This window comes from Doryrhamphus excisus, linkage group LG8 (genome assembly GCF_037039965.1).
Source record: "Doryrhamphus excisus strain RoL-2023G ecotype Guam linkage group LG8, RoL_Dexc_Guam_v1.1, whole genome shotgun sequence".
Lineage (NCBI taxonomy): Eukaryota > Metazoa > Chordata > Actinopteri > Syngnathiformes > Syngnathidae > Doryrhamphus > Doryrhamphus excisus.
In genome coordinates, this window is record NC_136364.1 from 15,823,462 (window position 1) to 15,842,220 (window position 18,759).

The following is an 18,759-nucleotide window of genomic DNA, read 5'->3' on the forward strand; positions in this document are numbered from 1 at the left end:
AGTGTGGTCTACAGCCAATCAGGATGCAGAAGTGATTTGTATGTTACAAATGTTACAAACATAGTTTATGTAACAAACTATGTAATGCCCATACATTCTTGTACGTCCCAACACAGAGATAATTTCCGCTCCATAAATATTTATAGGTTATCACATGGTTTGTCTGGTATCAGGCCAGGTATCATGCCCCCGAGTGTCGAAGGTCGAGGGCTGATACTGGCACGCGGGGGCATGATACTGGGCCTGATACCAGACAAACCATGTGATGATCTTATTATCACATACTACAGTATTTATTGGCCCTGTATCCTAGAAACCGCCCATGAATGATACGGGAAAATGCCGAAATGATACTGTGTCAAAGCCCAGGGCAGTGATACTGATAAAATATAGAGTTTAACCATGTCCAGTATCAGCCCCCGTAGCTGTCCACTCAGAGCGTGCTGCTCTGGTATCGTGCTCGTGAAACAACCAATCAGAGAACAGAGTGCTTAGTGCCTAGTGCTTCTCCAGTCACCAAAAAACCCAAACTTGATTAATGGAACTTTAATTGTCAGACATTGATAAGATAAAACTGTTGATAAAATATTATTGTTGAAATATTTTTGCAATTGTTGTGTTTACACTGTTTATATATAATACATGTAATAAACTGAACATTTTCTGGAAACAAAATGGTCTTTTGATCTTATTATCACATACTATTTAATCATGAGCTTATTATCACGTACTATTTTTAATTGCAAAAATATTTCAACAATAATATTTTATCAACAGTCTTATCTTATCAATGTCTGACAATTAAAGTTCCATTAATCATGTTTGGGTTTTTTGGTGACTGGAGAAGCACTAGGAATATTTATAGTTACAGTTACATTTCCTGTCACATGCGCGGAGTTTAGAAAGTTAAGCCCAGGAGCCCACTTCATGACCTAGGCTTGTGCGCTGTTCTCTGATTTGTTGTTTCACGGGCACGATACCAGAGCAGCGCGCTCTGAGTGGACAGCTACGGGGGCTGATACTGGACATGGTTAAACTCTTATATTTTATCAGTATCACTGCCCTGGGCTTTGACACAGTATCATTTTGGCCTTTTCCCGTATCATTCATTTGCGGTTTTTCTAGGGTACAGGGCCAATTAATACTGTAGTATGTGATAAGTATTAATATTTCTTTGTTTGTGTTTGCCGTCATATTAAACTGTTGTATTTGTCTCGTAGGAACAGGCAGTGGAGGCGGCATCCCACTCAAGTCTAGAGGCGGAGCTCAGGGCCAAAGAAAGGGAGACTGCACAGCTGGTGGAGGACGTCCAGAGACTGCAGGCCAGCCTGACCAAACTCCGAGAGACCACCAGCACCCAGATCACCCAGCTGGAGCAGCAGCTTAGCAGCAAGACGGCCGTTCTCAAGGTAGCACAGGAGACTCTTTATTTCTGCATTTGTTATAATATTGTGCGTTCTGTGTTAAAGTTTCATCACTTTAATTTATTTGTGTTATTCACAGGAAGTGGAGGAGAAGCTTCAAAAGCAGGCAGACTATGAGGAGGTGAAGAAGGAATTGGGGTAGGTGCAAACACATTGTTTGCATGTGTGTGTGTGTGTGTGTTGTGTTTATTGTTGTCGTGACTTCAACAAAAGCATGCCCTCATTCCAGATGATGCATGTCTGCGGCTTGGTTGTCTCTTGTGTTTTTACTGCTCCTCTTAACCTACTTCGACCTCAAACAGACCACATACTGTGTCAAATTATTATAGTAAGTTCTTTTGTGTCCTCAGTATTCTGAAGTCAGTGGAGTTTGGAACATCAGACGCCGTCCAGGTAAACGTTTGTCTGTTGCGGCCTTATTACGACTCGAGTTAGGACATTAATTAATAACATAAAATTATAATTATGAGCTTTTAAATCGGGTCGGAGAAGGTCATTATTTTTCTTAATCTGCCTCTGTCGTCATCAGGATTCATCCAAACCTCTGGAGGTGCTGTTGCTGGAGAGGAACCGTAGTCTTCAGTCTGAGAGCGCTGCACTGCGCATAGCCAACACAGAGCTCAGTGGTAAGTTTGAGGCTTTAGGGAAGGTCCACCTTTACAGTATCCCTGGAGGAGGCTACTTGGGGGGCTCATGAGGGCTGCAGGTAAGGCTGTTCAGGTGTAGCGTATAGATGCATGTATGGAAACACATGCATCTTGCATCTTTTTCTCTGAGAGTACACAAGTGCTGTGTTTTAGAACAAACACAATGCATTGTCATTGCTTATTCACCGCGCACACAAAGGGGAGCGGCTAACGAATACAATAGCAGGTCAACTTTAAGACTAATAAAGTTGCACAACACCACAAATGAGGACAACATGCTGCACCCCCCCACCACCACTTAAACCACCCCGCCCACCCTTGCATCAGGACCCCTGCAACAGTGTTTATGGGTTTGAAATGTCATAGCTTTAGGCTTGAATAGCTGAGTAGCTCTGAATTGATTAACATTCACAGTAAGGGGAGCCTACTGTCTTGCTCAATCATGTTAAGTCTGAATGGTTCTGCATTTGAATAATATCGCTCGCTGCGCCTATCCTCAAGATGGATTCTTGTAGTGAAAAGATTGGGGAGAACAACAACATGTTTTGATATATTTGTTTTGATTCATGTTTATTGGAAGAGTTCGGTCTTTATTCCGAGTCAGACCTGTACACTTTAGTCACTGGTGACATTTATTTCTATTCTTGTTCAACCTTAAAGATTTTTTTATCCTGGATATATTTAATGAACTGAAGACTTGTTATTGCATCATCAATTGGACAATGAAGTGTTAAGGATCCCTCTGCTGCTGCATGGACCAGGACGCCCATATGTGGACATCATATGTGTGAATTGTTTGTTTTTGTCCTGATTTTTTTTTCCTTCCAGGCTGTGACTTACAAGAAAGGTTGAAATCACAAATGCATGGGCATTTTGTCTGGGGGGGGTTGGCAAAAAAGGAAAAACTTACTAATTTGAAAAAGACTTGATTAAGTTAATTTCGTGTTTCTTCTCTGTTTCTGGAACCCCTTTTTTGTTGACTCCCCCCATAATGCATGGTGTGTTTGACCTTTCTTGTAGGGTCAGCCGGGCGGAAAGGGACAGAAGAGTCGACACCCAAGGAGGAAACCAGCGACCCCTCTTCTTCGCCCCCTCCTCCCCCTCCTTCTCTCCCTTCCTCCTCGCAGCCTCCTCTGTCTCGCACTCACACGGATGCCCTCAACACTGCCACCACCACCAGCAGCGGGGAAACGCACCCATTCACTCCTACGGGCATTGGACAGGACTTCTACTCTCCAGTCTTCCCGCTGGTGGGCGGTAAGATGGCATTGAACTCCTTAATCCAGCGGCAGCTCCTCCAGACCTTCTACTCCAAAGCATTGCAAGAGTCGTCTGGAATCCCCAGTGGGGCTCTACTGTTCACCCCCTTCACTCCGACCCTTAGCTCCATCCCTACCTCCACCCCCGGCTCCGGGTCTGCTGCCATCCCTCTCGCGGCCAGTAGCCCTCAGCCACCCCCAGCCAGCCCAGACATGGCTCCCGTTAACGGGAGCAGCACCGCTGGCAGCGCCCCCTCGCCGTCCCCGAGCCACTCTGACGCCACCACAGGGAGCGTTTTGGATGGGGAGGACATGGACACAGCAGAGATTGCCCGGCAGGTGAAAGAGCAGCTGATCAAGCACAACATCGGTCAGCGTGTGTTTGGCCACTATGTACTGGGACTCTCCCAGGGTTCGGTCAGCGAGATTCTGGCCAGACCAAAGCCGTGGAACAAACTCACCATCCGGGGGAAGGAGCCCTTCCACAAGATGAGGCAGTTTCTGGCTGATGAGCAGAACATCCTTGCTCTACGCAGCATCCAGGGACGGCAAAGAGGTGAGTGTGTGTGCGTCTTGTGACGTATGTGTGTTTCAAGCATGCGTGCGTGTTTGTGTGCGTGTGTGAACAGCCCTGCACAGAGCCATTGATCAGCTTGTCAATAAGGGCTAGCCTTTATATTTTTCTTCCTCCTCTCTAACTCCCATCCTGCGCCACATCTGTGTGTCCTGAATTAGTTCCTAGACACACACACACACACACACACACAATCACACACTCATCCCAGGAGCCTCTCCTAGCTATTGTGGTCAATACAGAAACCTTTCACACATCAATAGCATTGATTGGTGAGAACTAGGAGGATAGGAAGAGGTACTGCTTACCGCGGGTAGATTCGATTTAGCCCGGGCCTGCTTTTGTTAACGCATCAGGACATTTGTAGATGGAAGGTGGTCTCGGTGGTACACAAATATCACCAAGTCTAGCACCAATAGAGTCGGCTAGTAAGCAGGCGTTTTGTCAATTTTGTCACACAATACTAATATTTGAGTAGTTCACTAATGCTGTTGGATGTAGACCATCCCCACATAGTGAAGATCAATGTATTTTTTTTGCCCAACACTGGATGAAATTACCCACACTTGCAGTACATTATAGGGAACAACATAGTGCAGCAGTTAGACCAAAAAAAAAAAACACACAAGTGCTGTAACATAGTGTGTGGTATATTGTTTTTAACAGAGGGCTCAGGCCAGCCCCAGCTTAGCCGAGTGTTTCAGGATGTTCCGAAGCGGAGAACCCACTCCAATACAGCTTCACACACAGGTCTGTCCCCTTCACACGCAGATTCTGGCACGTTCTGTCTGTGTGGCATGTTTGTGTAAGGGTGAACTCTATCTCTAGTGTGTGTGTTTGCGCGTGTGTCGCGTGGACTAATTGACGGACCAGTCAATATAATTGTGCCTTGATGGTAACTGCACAGTCAGTGACAAAGCCAAGCATGTCCATTGAGGAGTTACCTTTTTGTGGTGGGAATGTTCTTTGTACTGTGACATTTTGATGAAATATTCTGTGATAGTTATTTTTACCGCTATATAGTTTGTTTTCCTACTTATGTGTTCACCTCTTCTTCTTGTCCCTCCCTCTCCTTCCAGGGAACATCACTGCTCGTGTCCGCACTCCAGATGCCGGTTCAGATGAGGCCATCAAGTCCATTCTAGAGCAGGCCAAAAGAGAACTGCAGGTGCAGAAAGCCGGTGAGTGCAAATCTCTCGTCTTCCATCAAGTCCTGCGATCAGTCTGGATCCTCTCACATTCGTTTTCTCCTTCACCAGATTTGTCCCATGTGCAACCCTCGTACGCAGGCCTGAAAGGAGGAGGTGGAAGCGTAGGGGGCGGAGGGGGTAGCGGGTCAGATGAGGCAATCCGCTCCATCCTGGAGCAAGCTCGCCGAGAAATGGAGGCCCAGCAGGCTGCTTTGGAGCCCATCCTCAAAGCATCATCTTCCTCATCCTCACTAGCGTCCTTGTCTCAGAGAGACCTCATGAGCTCACCGCTTACTGCTCCCCTCCCCCCGTACAATCCCCTGGCACTGTCCCTCAAGAAGCCCCCCAGCTCTCTGTTGTCCTCCCCGTCTTCCCCGTCACCCGTGCTGGACTTCAGCTCCAGCGTGAAGAGGGAAGGCAGGTCCTCTTCTGGGATTGACGCATCAACGGATGGAGCTTTAAGGCAGGGTCGGAGCTCCGAGGGGTCGGCGCGCTCAGGAAGTGGTGCTGCAGGAGTAGGTTACTGGAGAGAGCAATGGTGGAGCAGCATGCACACGGACCACCGAAGGCCTGCAGCAGTAGAGGAGAACCACAACCAGGAAGACTCCAAAGAGGTGAGGGCAGGCTAAACTGAAGTTATTTTAAGGTGTGCTTTGGCTCCGTCCCTTTCTGTTTGCATTACCGCTAATAGTTTGACTTTACAGCAGTCGCATGTCTGAGCCATTTTCCCTGGTGTGTGCTGTAGGGAATACTGAGTGACAGTCTGTCTCGGAACAAGCCATGGAACAAGCTGAACCAGAGGAACCGGGAGCCATACCTGCGCATGCAGCCGTGGCTCAATGGAGACCAGGGGCAAAACGCACACATCCAACAAGCTCAGAACCAAGGTACACGGATCCTACAAGCGGCACACACCGCTGCATTCACACAAGCAGGTTGCTTTGGGCTCATGTTCCTCCGAAAAGCCTGATTAGGGCTATTTGCAAGTTGCTACTGTCTGCCTGTCAATCACACCATCTTCCCTCCGTCACTCTCTCCCTCGCCTGACCCTGCATTCCCCCATATCCCTAACTCCTCCCACTCCCCCCCCCATCCTCGGTGCTGTGGCAGTGTCAGCCAGCAAGCTGCTGGTTTGTCATGTCATAGACAAGTTAGTGTTGCAGCGCCAGATGGCAGCTCTGTGTGTGTGTGTATGTGTGTGTATGCATGTGCGTGTCTGTGTTTCTCTCTGGGGGTGTAAACAGCAGCTAATGTACACTGACAGCTCCTCATGACTGCTCTCTTCCAGCCTGCTGAGCTGCACAGCAGCACTACACAGGCAGAGACAGGGAGATGAAGGAAGGAGCAGGAAGCCAAAATAGCGTCAAACTAAAAACTTAAATACCTTTTGCTGTTTGTTAAATAGGGATTTGATTTTAATATGACTCAAAGCCTGTAGGATATGGGGATGAAACCGTTTTTTTGTGCATAACACGTCTCTCCCTCTTTTTCCACAATCAGAGGGTACACCCAAAACATCAGCAAGCTGCAGCCCCGCTCCAGAGTCACCTCTCAGTTCCGCTGAAGAGTCTGTCAACGGTCTAGCAGGGGATCTGCTCACATCACAGTCGTCCGGTCTCAAGCCCACTTCTGAAGATCCCTCATGTGGGGACTCTCAGCCTGGCACACCGCTGCCTCTACCTGGTCACTCGGGTCTAAGCATTCAGGAGATGGTTGCAATGTCTCCCGAACTTGATACTTATGCTATTACCAAGAAGGTGAAGGAGGTGCTGACTGATAACAACCTTGGTAAGACGTACTGAAAGTATACAGTATTTATATTCTGTAGGGTTTGTCCCACTTAAATAACAAAGGCAATTTCTGCCCTTTCTAACCAGGCCAGCGTCTGTTTGGGGAGACTATCCTGGGTCTGACGCAGGGTTCTGTCTCAGACCTGCTGGCCAGGCCCAAACCCTGGCACAAGCTCAGCCTGAAGGGCAGGGAGCCCTTTGTTCGTATGCAGCTATGGCTCCAGGACCCTCACAGCGTGGAGAAACTCATGGACATGAAACGACTGGAGAAGAAAGGTGTGTATGAAAACAAACCTTCCATATAGACGAGCACAAAACCCTCGTGCGGCACGTTGATTTGATAAGTACATGCAGATGAAAGCCACACGCAGCAACCCTTTGAATTACACATGCACATCTGCACAGACGATATCCTTTGTGCAGGACAACCAAGCATGTTGTGCAGATCACAGTCATCTTGGTGTGATGTCAGTAGCAATCAGGACAGCAGACATCACGTACTGTATTAGATGTGACAGCTAGGGGACTGCCGCAGGCCTGCTTACTCACAGTCATCAGCACTCCTCTTCATCATTGTCATCATCGTAATCATCATCAGTCTATAAACTTGTATTTTTAATCTTTGCTCTTCTCTATCATGCTGTGTGCTCCTTTTTTATGGTAGCGTATTTGATAATCGACAAAGCCAGGAGCCTGACGACCAATTGATGCTCTCTCTTTGGATGCAAACATTTAAATATGCAATTAGATTCAGCGGCGACTACTCGGTTCCAAAATAAAATAAGCACAACGTTGAACAACACAACCATCTTTGTCATTTTAGTTTGTGCACGCTTGGAGGCTACTCTCCTTTAAGCTTCATTTAAAACTATTGACCCCAAAGTAATACAACCCGGGAGCAATGGCCGGTAGTCCTGACTGACAGGAAAGACACGGACCTCCTCTACAGTAACCATGTTCGACCTCTCACCTTTATGGTAGCGGGCCCCGTAAGGTAACAACCACTCTAAAGCTTTTTTAGAGTGGTCTAACCTTGCTCCGAGGGCCACCACTAATACAGCATGTATCGGGGGTGGACCAGAATGTCAAACAAATGTGAAGCAGTCATGAACTGTGCATTTTCAGCCTGCTGGTGCCTGAAGTCAATAGAGCTTCAGTTACTTTATGTGTGAAATATGGAAGCAGGCGTTTGTTGTTACTGTCGCTGAGAAGTACAATAGCACCATCTAGTGTCAATTGAGGACACTTGACAGAGCCGTCAATCTTGAAAAAGCATGGGAATTATTGACCGTCGGCCTCAAATTAATTAAATCCTGTGATATTTGCCAACAATGTGTATAGTTTATTCTTAATCTTAATTCTTACTGTATTGTGTATCTTCAGCCTACATGAAGAGGAGGCTGAGCTCCTTGAGTGATGGCCATTCTGTGGACGGCGGGCTTGTGGGACCGGACTACGTGCAGGGCTCTCAGAGTCCGGGGCAGCAGCAGCTGAAGAAACCCAGGGTGGTGTTGGGACCCGAGGAGAAGGAGGCTCTGAAAAAGGCGTACCAGCAGAAACCCTATCCCTCCCCTAAGACCATTGAGGAGCTGGCCTCCCAGCTCAACCTGAAGACCAGTACTGTCATCAACTGGTTCCATAATTATAGGTCAGCATGTTGAGAAAAGTCATGTGCAATGTATTTATAGATGAGTGTAATATTTAGAGACGTGTATGTATTTTAATGATAAATGTTAGCAGCAGGACTGACCTTGAATGTCTGTTGTAGGTCACGCATCAGACGAGAACTCTTCATTGAGGAAATCCAGGCAGCTGGAGGAGTCGGGCCTGGCAGCGAAGGGGGCTCCCCTTCCCTCCGTGGGTCTAAATCAGGAGAAGGGGACAGCTGTGACGGTACAGAATCTGAGGGCACAGTGGAGACGCGCCAGGGATTCGGTGTCGGCCTGGAGGATCACAGGGGAGTTTGCAAAGACCACGACATGGAGGCAGAGTCCGAGGCAGGGGGCTCTAATAATTCCCCCGCCCAGATAGACTGCATTCCCCCGGGGTCTAGCTGTGGATCAGGTGGATTGGGGCTCTTCAGCCTCACAGAGGCATCCCCTTGTAGCTCTGCCTCGAGTACTAATATTCCGGCTTCTGGCCCGGCCAGGAATCCCAGGGACAACAATTTGCGGAAGAAGAAAGCGGCCAACCTCAATAACATCATCCACAGGCTGGAGAAAGCTGCCAGTAAAGAGGATCCCTCGGAATGGGAGTTCTAGCCCCCCCCCGCCCCGCCCACCTCTTCACCATCCTTCGTCCCTCTTGTCTCATAACCTCACAACCTCTAACTTGGACCCCTCCTGCTCTGTTCCAGTCGGAGAGTGGACACAGCCAAAGTCAAGCTCAGCAGCCATTTTTACTACAGAGAAGCTTTCCAAAAAAAAAAAGGAGGAAAGAAACAAAGTGTCGTTGGCAAAACCCTTAAGAAGAAGATTTACTGAATACCTAGAAGAACAAAATAAGAGAACTTAAGTGTCTCTCCGTTTTTTAAACTGAGTTTTGTTTTTGTACTGAGAAAAGCACTTAGCCGTCCTGCTGGCCTCTGGCCCTGCTGTACCTCCCCCCCCACCCCCCATCACCAGCCACTGGTGCACCAGACTGGTTCGCCCTGAGCTTGGGGTCTGACCCGCAGCCGGGGCTCGAAAACCTGGACTGGGTAAGACAGGCAAAGGCCTGACGCAGCAGCTGTCCCAGTGATAGACACTGCTCGATGATAGATAAGAGACAGGAACTCTCTTTACAAGAACTCTCACTTTCTTAAAGGAGATGTTTTTTTCCGCTCTTCTTCTCACCTCCCAAGTGTCCACAAACCTCCCCTCACTCAGTGAGACGCCTCATTTTTCACACTGTAGAGTGACTGTTACAAACCTTTGCCTTTTTCACTCACTGCGTGTGTGTGTGTGTACGCGTGTGTGTGTGTGTGGTTTTTGGTTATTTTTTGGTATTTTTAGGGGTTGTGTCGGTGTGCACCCGTGCGTATTTGTATACGCACACCACAAACGATGTGTGTGTTGTCTCGATGGCAGCACGTCTGCTTTTTGTATCTCACTCCTACACTCTTAAGAGGGTAGTGCGAGGCCCTGCCGCCTGAGCTGCCATGGTTACTGATGTACGAACTTTTAACCCTGTTAAGTCCCGTATCCTGTCCTGCTGACAGCCATGTGATGGCCAGAAGGATCACTTAATTCCCCCACAAAACACACACTCGTCGTCTGGAAAAGGAAGGAGAGAAGGAACCCTTTTTTTTTTTGTCTCCTTAGGTCCTTCTTCAAGGACGAAAGGACCATCTCTCCTTTTATTCCTTCATATTTGCAATTTGGTTGCCAATAAGAGATTGCACAGTCTTCTGACTCTAAAACAAAATAGGGAATTTTAGGAAGCATTTTAATTAGTACAAAATAAGCAGAAAATACAAATAACAAGTTACTGTTGTTTTGTTTTGTTTTTTTTTTTAAAAAAAGGCAAATTAGGATGGAATAATGTTGCATTGTAGAAAAATACGATACAATGAATTCACATAGTACTGTAGCTGGTGATACTTAACTCTTGTTTTGTAGGTTGTCACAGTTTGACCCAGCACTGGATCTGCTCGAGTGTGTGTGTGCGTGTGTATGATGTGCGTGTGTGTTTGTGCGCATGCACGTGCATGTGCATGTGCACACTCACTACCAGCTAATTTCCTGTTCACAAACACATCTTTTTATAGGCCAAATCAGGAGCAGCGTATGCGTGTTTGTGTGTCTCATGTGCATTTGTATATTTGCCTGCATGTAAGTCAGGGTTGAGGTCAAGTCACTCAGAGTTCAATTTACAAAAGAAGCATAACGGAGCTCCTGGTGATAGGATGGCTTTTGCAATGTACAGTATTTGATTCTGTTTGTTTTTGGGTTTTTTTTTTGTTTTTTTTTGTTTGGAAAGTGAATTCGCACCAATCCTGGTGTGAGTAGTTACACTCTCCTCCAGTCTTTCCTGTATCCAGGGAGTCTTTTTACATTCAATTCTACTGTATACACTACAAATTTTAAGGCATATCACCTCCTCCTACTTACTCCTCCTCCTCCTCCTCGTCCCACACAAGCCCTCAGTGCCTGTCAGCCCACTGCCTCCCCTGTGTGTGTATGTGTGTGTGTGTGTGTGTATGCGTGCACGTACGTGTGCACTCGTGTGTTTCCAATGAGTGTGGGGGGGTTTCATATTTCTACTTGCACACACTACAAGTGCACAACTGACACCCTTCTTTTTAAGCTGTTTGACGCGTTACCATTTACATTAATCTTCTCACCACGTAGTATAATACAATGATTTACTGTAGCTCGGTTTTAATGCTATTTTTGTTGTTTGTTGTTGCATTTATAGTTTTTTTTTATTATTATTCTGCTTATTTATAGGTGCTGTAATTTTTCATTTAATGTCTTATCATTTGAGTTGTCTATTTTTTAAGGGATTATACTGTTCCTGAGGGCAAGTAACATTTTTATTAGACGTTATAGACTGCCGGCAGTATTGGTTAATATTTACAAAGATGTACTAGTTCTCATTTGTTTGTATATTCACAAATCCTAAAAAAAAAAAAAAAGTTCTAGTGTCATTTCAATAGCTCTTGAATAATGCATTTGCTACACATCCCGCCCACCCCGAAACTTTTGGCTTTATTTTCCATGACAGTTATGCTCTCGTATTGCTAGCTCAAGAATGGAAAGAAAAAAAAAACATATCAAGGTCAGTGATGATTGACAGCATACCTCTTTCCCTGGTGATAATTTCTTGTCATTCTTTGTCAGCTGTATCTCGGCCGCTTAACCTTCTTTAGATCATCCCCTCCCCCAATCACATGAACTTGATGATCAGGTCCGGGTGTATATACGCTCATTGTCACAAGAAATGACCTAAAAGATGAGATGGCATGCTGAAAAAAAGAGGTCATATCTGCCAAATTGAGATTAGACGAGTTGTACCAGCTAGCAACGTGTGATTATGCAGAATTCTATTCTACAGCAGTTCGGTATAGCAAAGCACTTATTAGGACAGGGTCTGTACAACACTACAACAGAGTACCATCCCAGGCTCCTGGGAAATGGAGGCCTTTTATTTGTCAGCGTGGTTGTGAACCAAGCACAGACTCCCAACACTAAAACGGAAACAAACGTTGGCTCTTCCCCCCCACCCCCACCCCCAATATAATGAACTGTGTCCTTTTACAGATGACTTGTGTGACAGAACGGGAACAGGTCCCGTGTAGTTATAATTAGTAACCACCTGATTTGGTTTCTCCGCAGAATTCTCCTCCTGTACCCTACTTCCTGTTCCCTGGATATACATCCACTCACAGTATATGGACAAAAGTATTGGAACAAATGAACTAATCTACATACAGCGGCACGGCGGTCGAGTGGTTAGCACACAGACCTCACAGCTAGGGTTCAATTCCACCCTCGGCCATCTCTGTGTGGAGTTTGCATGTTCTCCCCGTGCATGCGTGGGTTTTCTCCGGGTACTCCAGTTTCCTCCCACATTCCAAAAACATGCTAGGTTAATTGGCGACTCCAAATTGTCCATAGGTATGACTGTGAGTGTGAATGGTTGTTTGTCTATATGTGCCCTGTGATTGGCTGGCCACCAGTTCAGGGTGTACCCCGCCTCTCGCCCGAAGACAGCTGGGATAGGCTCCAGCACCCCCGCTACCCTCGTGAGGAAAAAGCGGTAGAAAATGAATGAATGAATAATCTACAACAACGCTGAACCTTGTTAAATGCTTAAACCTCTGCATATAACGTCATGGGAAAAAATTATTAGACCAGTTTCTTTAGTTTCTTGTTCGTTTTATTGCCACGGATAAACAAATGGACAAATATAACGGTGGCAACAAAAAATAGCTCACAAGAGTTGTCATTTTTTGGCAGCACAATGCTATAGCAATTCATGTTATGCGTAGATATCAGCTCTTAAATTCAACTCCTGTGAGCTATTTTTGTTATCAGTGTATTATATGGCCCAAACAAACATACTTATAGGTTATCACATGGTTTGTCTGGTATCAGGCCAGGTATCATGCCCCCAAGTGTCAGGTCGAGGGCTGATACTGGCACGCGGGGGCATGATACTGGGCCTGATACCAGACAAACCATGTGATGATCTTATTATTATTATTATCACATACTAGACCATTTTGTTTCCAGAAAATGTTCAGTTTATTACATGTATTATATCTAAACAGTGTAAACACAACAATTGCAAAAATATTTCAACAATAATATTTTATCAACAGTCTTATCTTATCAATGTCTGACAATTAAAGTTCCATTAATCAAGTTTGGGTTTTTTGGTGACTGGAGAAGCACTCGGCGCTAAGCACTCGTGCGCTGTTCTCTGATTGGTTGTTTCACGGGCACGATACCAGAGCAGCGCGCTCTGAGTGGACAGCTACGGGGGGCTGATACTGGACATGGTTAAACTCTATATTTTATTAGTATCACTGCCCTGGGCTTTGACACAGTATCATTTCGGCCTTTTAATACTGTAGTATGTGATAATGTATCAATATATCTGGTCTAATCATTTTTTTCCATGACTGTATGACCCATATCACAAGTCAGTATTATTACCTGTTACAATGTTGGACCATCTCCTTTTCAGGTCATTCCAAATGTGTGAATTTTTTTTCACATCATAAAATATAATTACTGCTCCCCATCTGTAATGAACTGACCAATTAGGAGAGGTGTCCCGTTACCTTTGTCCATATATTGTATGCTGGCTGCATTCTATCCCCCATCTCCTTTGCAGAGCACTGAAGGCCACGTCCCCTTTTGCTGGCAGTTGACCACCAGTTTTTATAGCTACTGTAACATTACGCTAAGCACTTAAACCCCCATCTTCTCGCCCCCCACTTCCGCCATTCTAAACCCACATCAGATTTGTGCCTTTAACTGCCAAGCAGGGCACCAAACGTGTGATGTCAAAGTCTGATCCACGTGAATTTTTCTTCAAAAGCCCCCCCCTCAACACTTCCTATACCCACCATCCCGACCCATCCCATTGTCGAGTACTCCCTGGAAAAAGATCATGAGTGTGTTCTTAACGACTGACCCATTGGGGGGGCGTCCGTGGGTCTCACAGACGGTTGCTTTTCCCTTCGAAGCATATCTACGTTGTAAATATCAAGTAGCGGCAGAATGAAGGAGGAAGCACGCAGCAAACACTGTAATAACACTGAATTTATTCATAGGGCATTTTTCTTTTGTTTTCCTTCTGTTCTGTGTCAGGTTTGCTGTGATGTCACTTGCAGGTATTGATGACGTGTGCCAACCGTTTGGAGAAGAGAGAGAGAGAGAGAAAAAAAAGGCTTAAGTTGTAAATACAAGTCGGGCAAAGTAGCTACGGAGTCACTTAGTGTCACAGTGTGCTTTTATTTTGAAGGCAGGACGAGAGAAGGGACGATTCAGGACTTTTTTCCATGATCCACAGATATTTTTCTACAAATTTAAAGATCAAGATGATTCTATACACTGTTGAATAACATTGTAAAGGTGTAACAGATGCTGTATATCATATCATGTTTTTTCTGAAGTCGTAAAGCTTTACTGTATGATCTGTTTTTGAAGTAGTGCTTATTCATGATTTTTTTTTTTTTTAATTTCTTTGTTTTTTTTTCATTGTGATGGAAGCCTGGACAGCAGCACTGGTCACCCTATTCAGGAAAAACCTTTAAAAAAAAAAGAAGAAAGAAAGGAAAACCTCAGATGTTTTTTTTTGTAATAATAATAATAATAATAATACTTTTAGACTATATCTAATGAAGTGGATTTTGTAAAGAATCACTTTGCAGAGCAGCGGTGCTGTATGCATAGCACACAAACTCTGTAGTTCATAGTTCATACACACCTAATACAGCACAATACACTCATCCTTTCACATCCTTCTTTGCTTGCGTGTTCCTTTTTGTTAGGTTTTTTTTTTTTTTTTGGGTCAACTTTTGGAATCATTTCCTTCCGAGAGTTCCTCTTCTGGAATGCTCAACATTTCAGTGGAGAGGAAAAAAAAAAAAAAAAAGAGGAAGCAAAAAGCCAAATAGTGATGTAGTCATTTTGTTGCTACCTTGTTGTCGTCGCCTCCCTCCTGTAGCTTCAACCACAGTGTAGACTGACAACCAAAATGACCCCGGGGAGGAGAGCGAGAGCGAAAGAGAGCTCCTCCTTTCCTCCCCCATTCCCTCCCCTCCAACTTTGGAAAGCTTTAAAATGTTTGTTGAGGCTTTAGCACGTTTTTTTTTTTTTTTTAAGACCATTTGATCCTGTCATCAACAATGCGGAACACTTTCCCTTCTGCTTAGTTGAAGAGTGTGTGAGCGCTGTATGTTGTCGTTTAAAAAAAAACAAAACCGGATGCATGACTGTAAAAGGGATGCTTCATTCTCTCCCCCCGCCCCCCTTCGCCCTCCTCACATCTCAGCACTTCTGTCACACACACGAGATGCTGTTTTTCCGCTGTTTTTTGTTTTGTTTTCCTCATGTATCATTGCTTTCTTTATATCTTTCTATTTACTAAACGTATCATGTTGTTTGTTCTCAGCACTGTAAAACAGTCCCTTCTACAAACATTGAAAAGCAATATCACTGTATGAAACCTTCACAATGTATTTGTTATGATTGACATTTGATTCATCATCATTATTATTCACATGCACCCTAGGTGTGATAATTGAAGTAAATCTCTTTTATACAAATACTGCAAGTGTGATGTGGTAGTTTGTTGGTGTAAGCAAGTATTCTCAGAGAAAAAGGTTCACTTTTAAGGTGTTTACACCCCCCCCTCCCCCCCACACACACACACACAGGTGAGTGCCCCTTACATGAAAAATAATAGTTGCAAAGACAAATGACTACTTCATTGTGTGCAGGGATAATAATATTCTTCTTTCTGGCCATCAAACAGGTCGCTATGCAGAGCTGCAGGGGGATTTTGCGGCGGCGGTGCGAACCAGCGCCGAGCAAAAGGAGCTGATCACAAGACTGGAGCATGACCTGAGTACCATCCAGACCATGTCCTCCCTGCCTCGACCTGGCGCGGATGGTGCTGAAGTCTGCAACATCCCCGAACCCATCAAGGAGGCCTCCGCCATGTTTACTGGTACACGTGTTGATGGATAATTTAGTCACTATTTGTTAGACTTATTATGTTTCACTTAGGCTGCACGGTGGGAAAAAGTGATTAGCATGTTGGTCATGCGGTCCGGAGATCGAGGAGACCTGGATTTGATTCTCCGCTTTGGCATACTTCGGTTTCCTCCCACATTCCGAAAACATGCTAGGTTAATTGACGACTCCAAATTGTCCATAGGTATGAATGTGAGTGTGAATGGTTGTTTGTCTATATGTACCTCGCCTCTTGCCCAGCTGGGATAGGCTCCAGCATACCTCCTTGACCCTAAGCAGCATAGAACACGTTTATTATGGTGGTCATTTGTAGCGGTGTAAAATTTGCTGCATCATACTGAGTTCCATCATCATTTTCTACTGCTTTTCCTCACGAGGGTCACAGGGTGCTGGAGCCTATCCCTGCTGTCTTCAGGCAAGAGGCGGGGTACACCCTGGACTGGTGGCCAGCCAATCACAGGGCACATATAGACAAACAACCATTCACACTCACATTCATACCTATGAACAATTTGGAGTCGCCAATTAACCTAGCATGTTTTTGGAATGTGGGAGGAAACCGGAGTACCCGGAGAAAACCCACGCATGCACGGGGAGAACATGCAAACTTCACACAGAGATGGCCGAGGGTGGAATTGAACCCTGGTCTCCTAGCTGTTAGGTCTGCGTGCTAACCACTCGACTGCCGTGCAGCCTTAATTCATTTTATGATACAAAATGCAAATAAGTGTCAGAGGTCTCACAGTAGTGTATTGGAAACGTGTTGTCCAAAATTTAGCCTTCATGCTGGAGTTCAGATTTTATTTGTGGGTCTGTAGCTTTAATGCTAATGAGTGTGTGGCTCCAAGAAACGATAATTTATATTATAATGTCAAGATATGAGATTAAAGATAGCATTTTACAAGAAAAAACGACTAAAAGTTGAAATACTTGGTGACTCATTCATACCAGCCATTTTTCTAAAGGCGTCCCTTTGATTTTGGCGTATTTTTCAAGACGCACAGAATATTGTGTCTTAAGGCTACATATATCATATATACCCAAATATTAGAATCTCATCATTCATCACAGGGGAAATAAGTTTGTTTCTACCTTTTTCTGTTCTTTAGTTCTGCACCAAACATGATCTTCTCTATTGTGGAGGTCCATCATCACCTCTTTGTGCTTATCGTGCAAAAAAAACGTAAAAGACGTATAAGTATGTAAATAACAGTTGTGCATATCCCTATTTTTTGTGAGTAGTATATATTAGTAAACCTTCTATCCATCCATCCATTTTCTATGCCGCTTATCCTCACTAGAATAACAGGTAGTGTTACTGCACGCGTGAAGGTTTGTGGTGACTTGACATGATTTCCTATGGGAGCATTCCATGTTGTTCCAACCTCTTGTATTACAACTCATTGTGTACCTAATGAAGTGGCTACTAAGTGTATATTGCAATGAAATGGGATTTATAGGTGTGGTTTTTTTTCCAGATTCAGTCATGAGCATCCAACATGAGCTTCCTCAAGGTCAGATGGACTCTCTGCTCTCCATCATCTCCAGCCAAAGAGAGAGGTTCCGCTCCCGCAACCTGGAGCTGGAGGCTGTGAGTCAATGTCTGTCTCTCATACTACATTCTCTCCAAACACCTCCGACCTTCATCTCCATCCCTGCAGGAGAGCCGTTCTATGCAGCAGACCATGCAGGCCCTGCAGAGCGAGCTGGACAGCCTGCGAGCTGACAACATCAAACTCTATGAGAAGATCAAGTTCCTGCAGAGCTATGCTGGAAGAGTGCGTCTGTATTTGTGTTTTGTGAGGTTCTCCTTGTGAGGTGGAACTCTGACAATTGTTTGTGCTGCAGGGTGGAGGCAGTGATGACACGGTGATGCGTTACTCCTCCCAGTACGAGGAGAGGCTGGATCCATTCGCTTCTTTCAGCAAGAGGGTACAAAACACACACCGCCTCCTTCGCTAATAGTAATAATAATAGTTAGCCTCTTAGACGCAAATGGATGCCATTTTTAGTACCTACCTCAAAAATGGATGTGCCATTGTCGCTTGATTTGATACATACATAGACGTACATTTCTAAAATAATGGACACTGCTGGCTTTGTTTACACCATATTGCACAACTTTTATGCACTGCTACGCCATCTTTGCAGGGACACAATAGATGAATGCCGCTTTAAGCATAGCATGCTAACTAGTTACCCTCTGTTTTATTTATTCCAACTTAAGAAGACGAAAGTAAGAAGCCAAAAATATACCACTTCCACATGGAATGAGAGGATAACTTTTTTTAACTTGTCGTGATGACTGCTATTTTGTTTATTTGTTCAGAAATTGTCCAAAAAAAGTTATCTTCCCCATCCATGTGGAAGTGGTAAGTTATTGTTCTTAAATTTGTTCAAAAATTGTCCAAAAAAGACAAGATATACGTATGTAGTATTCTGGCCACTAGGCGTCAGTAAAGGTACATTGATGACACATGTACCTTCACGTTGTGTGGATCAGCCATGGCATGCCTGATGTGATAGAGTGAAAGGTTATCCTCCCAATTCATGTGGAAGTGGTAAGTTATTCTTAAATTAGTTCAAAAATTGTCCAAAAAAGACAAGATATACTTATGTAGTATTCTGGCCACTAGGCATCAGTAAGGGTATATTGATGAGACATGTACCTTCACGTTGTG

General features: G+C 44.8%; 1 protein-coding gene across 6 annotated transcripts in view; it reads left to right on the forward strand.

Moving 5' to 3' along the window:
* Positions 1-18,759, forward strand: part of cux1b (cut-like homeobox 1b) — a 78,909-nt gene that overhangs the window by 58,876 nt on the left and 1,274 nt on the right. For 2 of the 6 annotated variants that reach the window (XM_058079246.2, XM_058079248.2), the window contains exons 11-23: positions 1,221-1,409; positions 1,504-1,562; positions 1,775-1,817; positions 1,954-2,050; positions 3,092-3,886; positions 4,571-4,654; positions 4,984-5,085; positions 5,164-5,708; positions 5,840-5,981; positions 6,595-6,882; positions 6,972-7,160; positions 8,268-8,532; positions 8,653-10,373. In XM_058079246.2, coding sequence (XP_057935229.2) covers positions 1,221-1,409; positions 1,504-1,562; positions 1,775-1,817; positions 1,954-2,050; positions 3,092-3,886; positions 4,571-4,654; positions 4,984-5,085; positions 5,164-5,708; positions 5,840-5,981; positions 6,595-6,882; positions 6,972-7,160; positions 8,268-8,532; positions 8,653-9,145 — 3,291 coding nt within the window. In that variant the 3' untranslated portion in view covers positions 9,146-10,373. Of the gene's footprint in view, positions 1-1,220; positions 1,410-1,503; positions 1,563-1,774; positions 1,818-1,953; positions 2,051-3,091; positions 3,887-4,570; positions 4,655-4,983; positions 5,086-5,163; positions 5,709-5,839; positions 5,982-6,594; positions 6,883-6,971; positions 7,161-8,267; positions 8,533-8,652; positions 10,374-15,857; positions 16,053-17,556; positions 17,670-17,739; positions 17,857-17,926; positions 18,011-18,759 lie in introns of those variants that run through there. The other 4 variants (XM_058079247.2, XM_058079249.2, XM_058079250.2 and 1 more) reach the window with 4 other exon arrangements.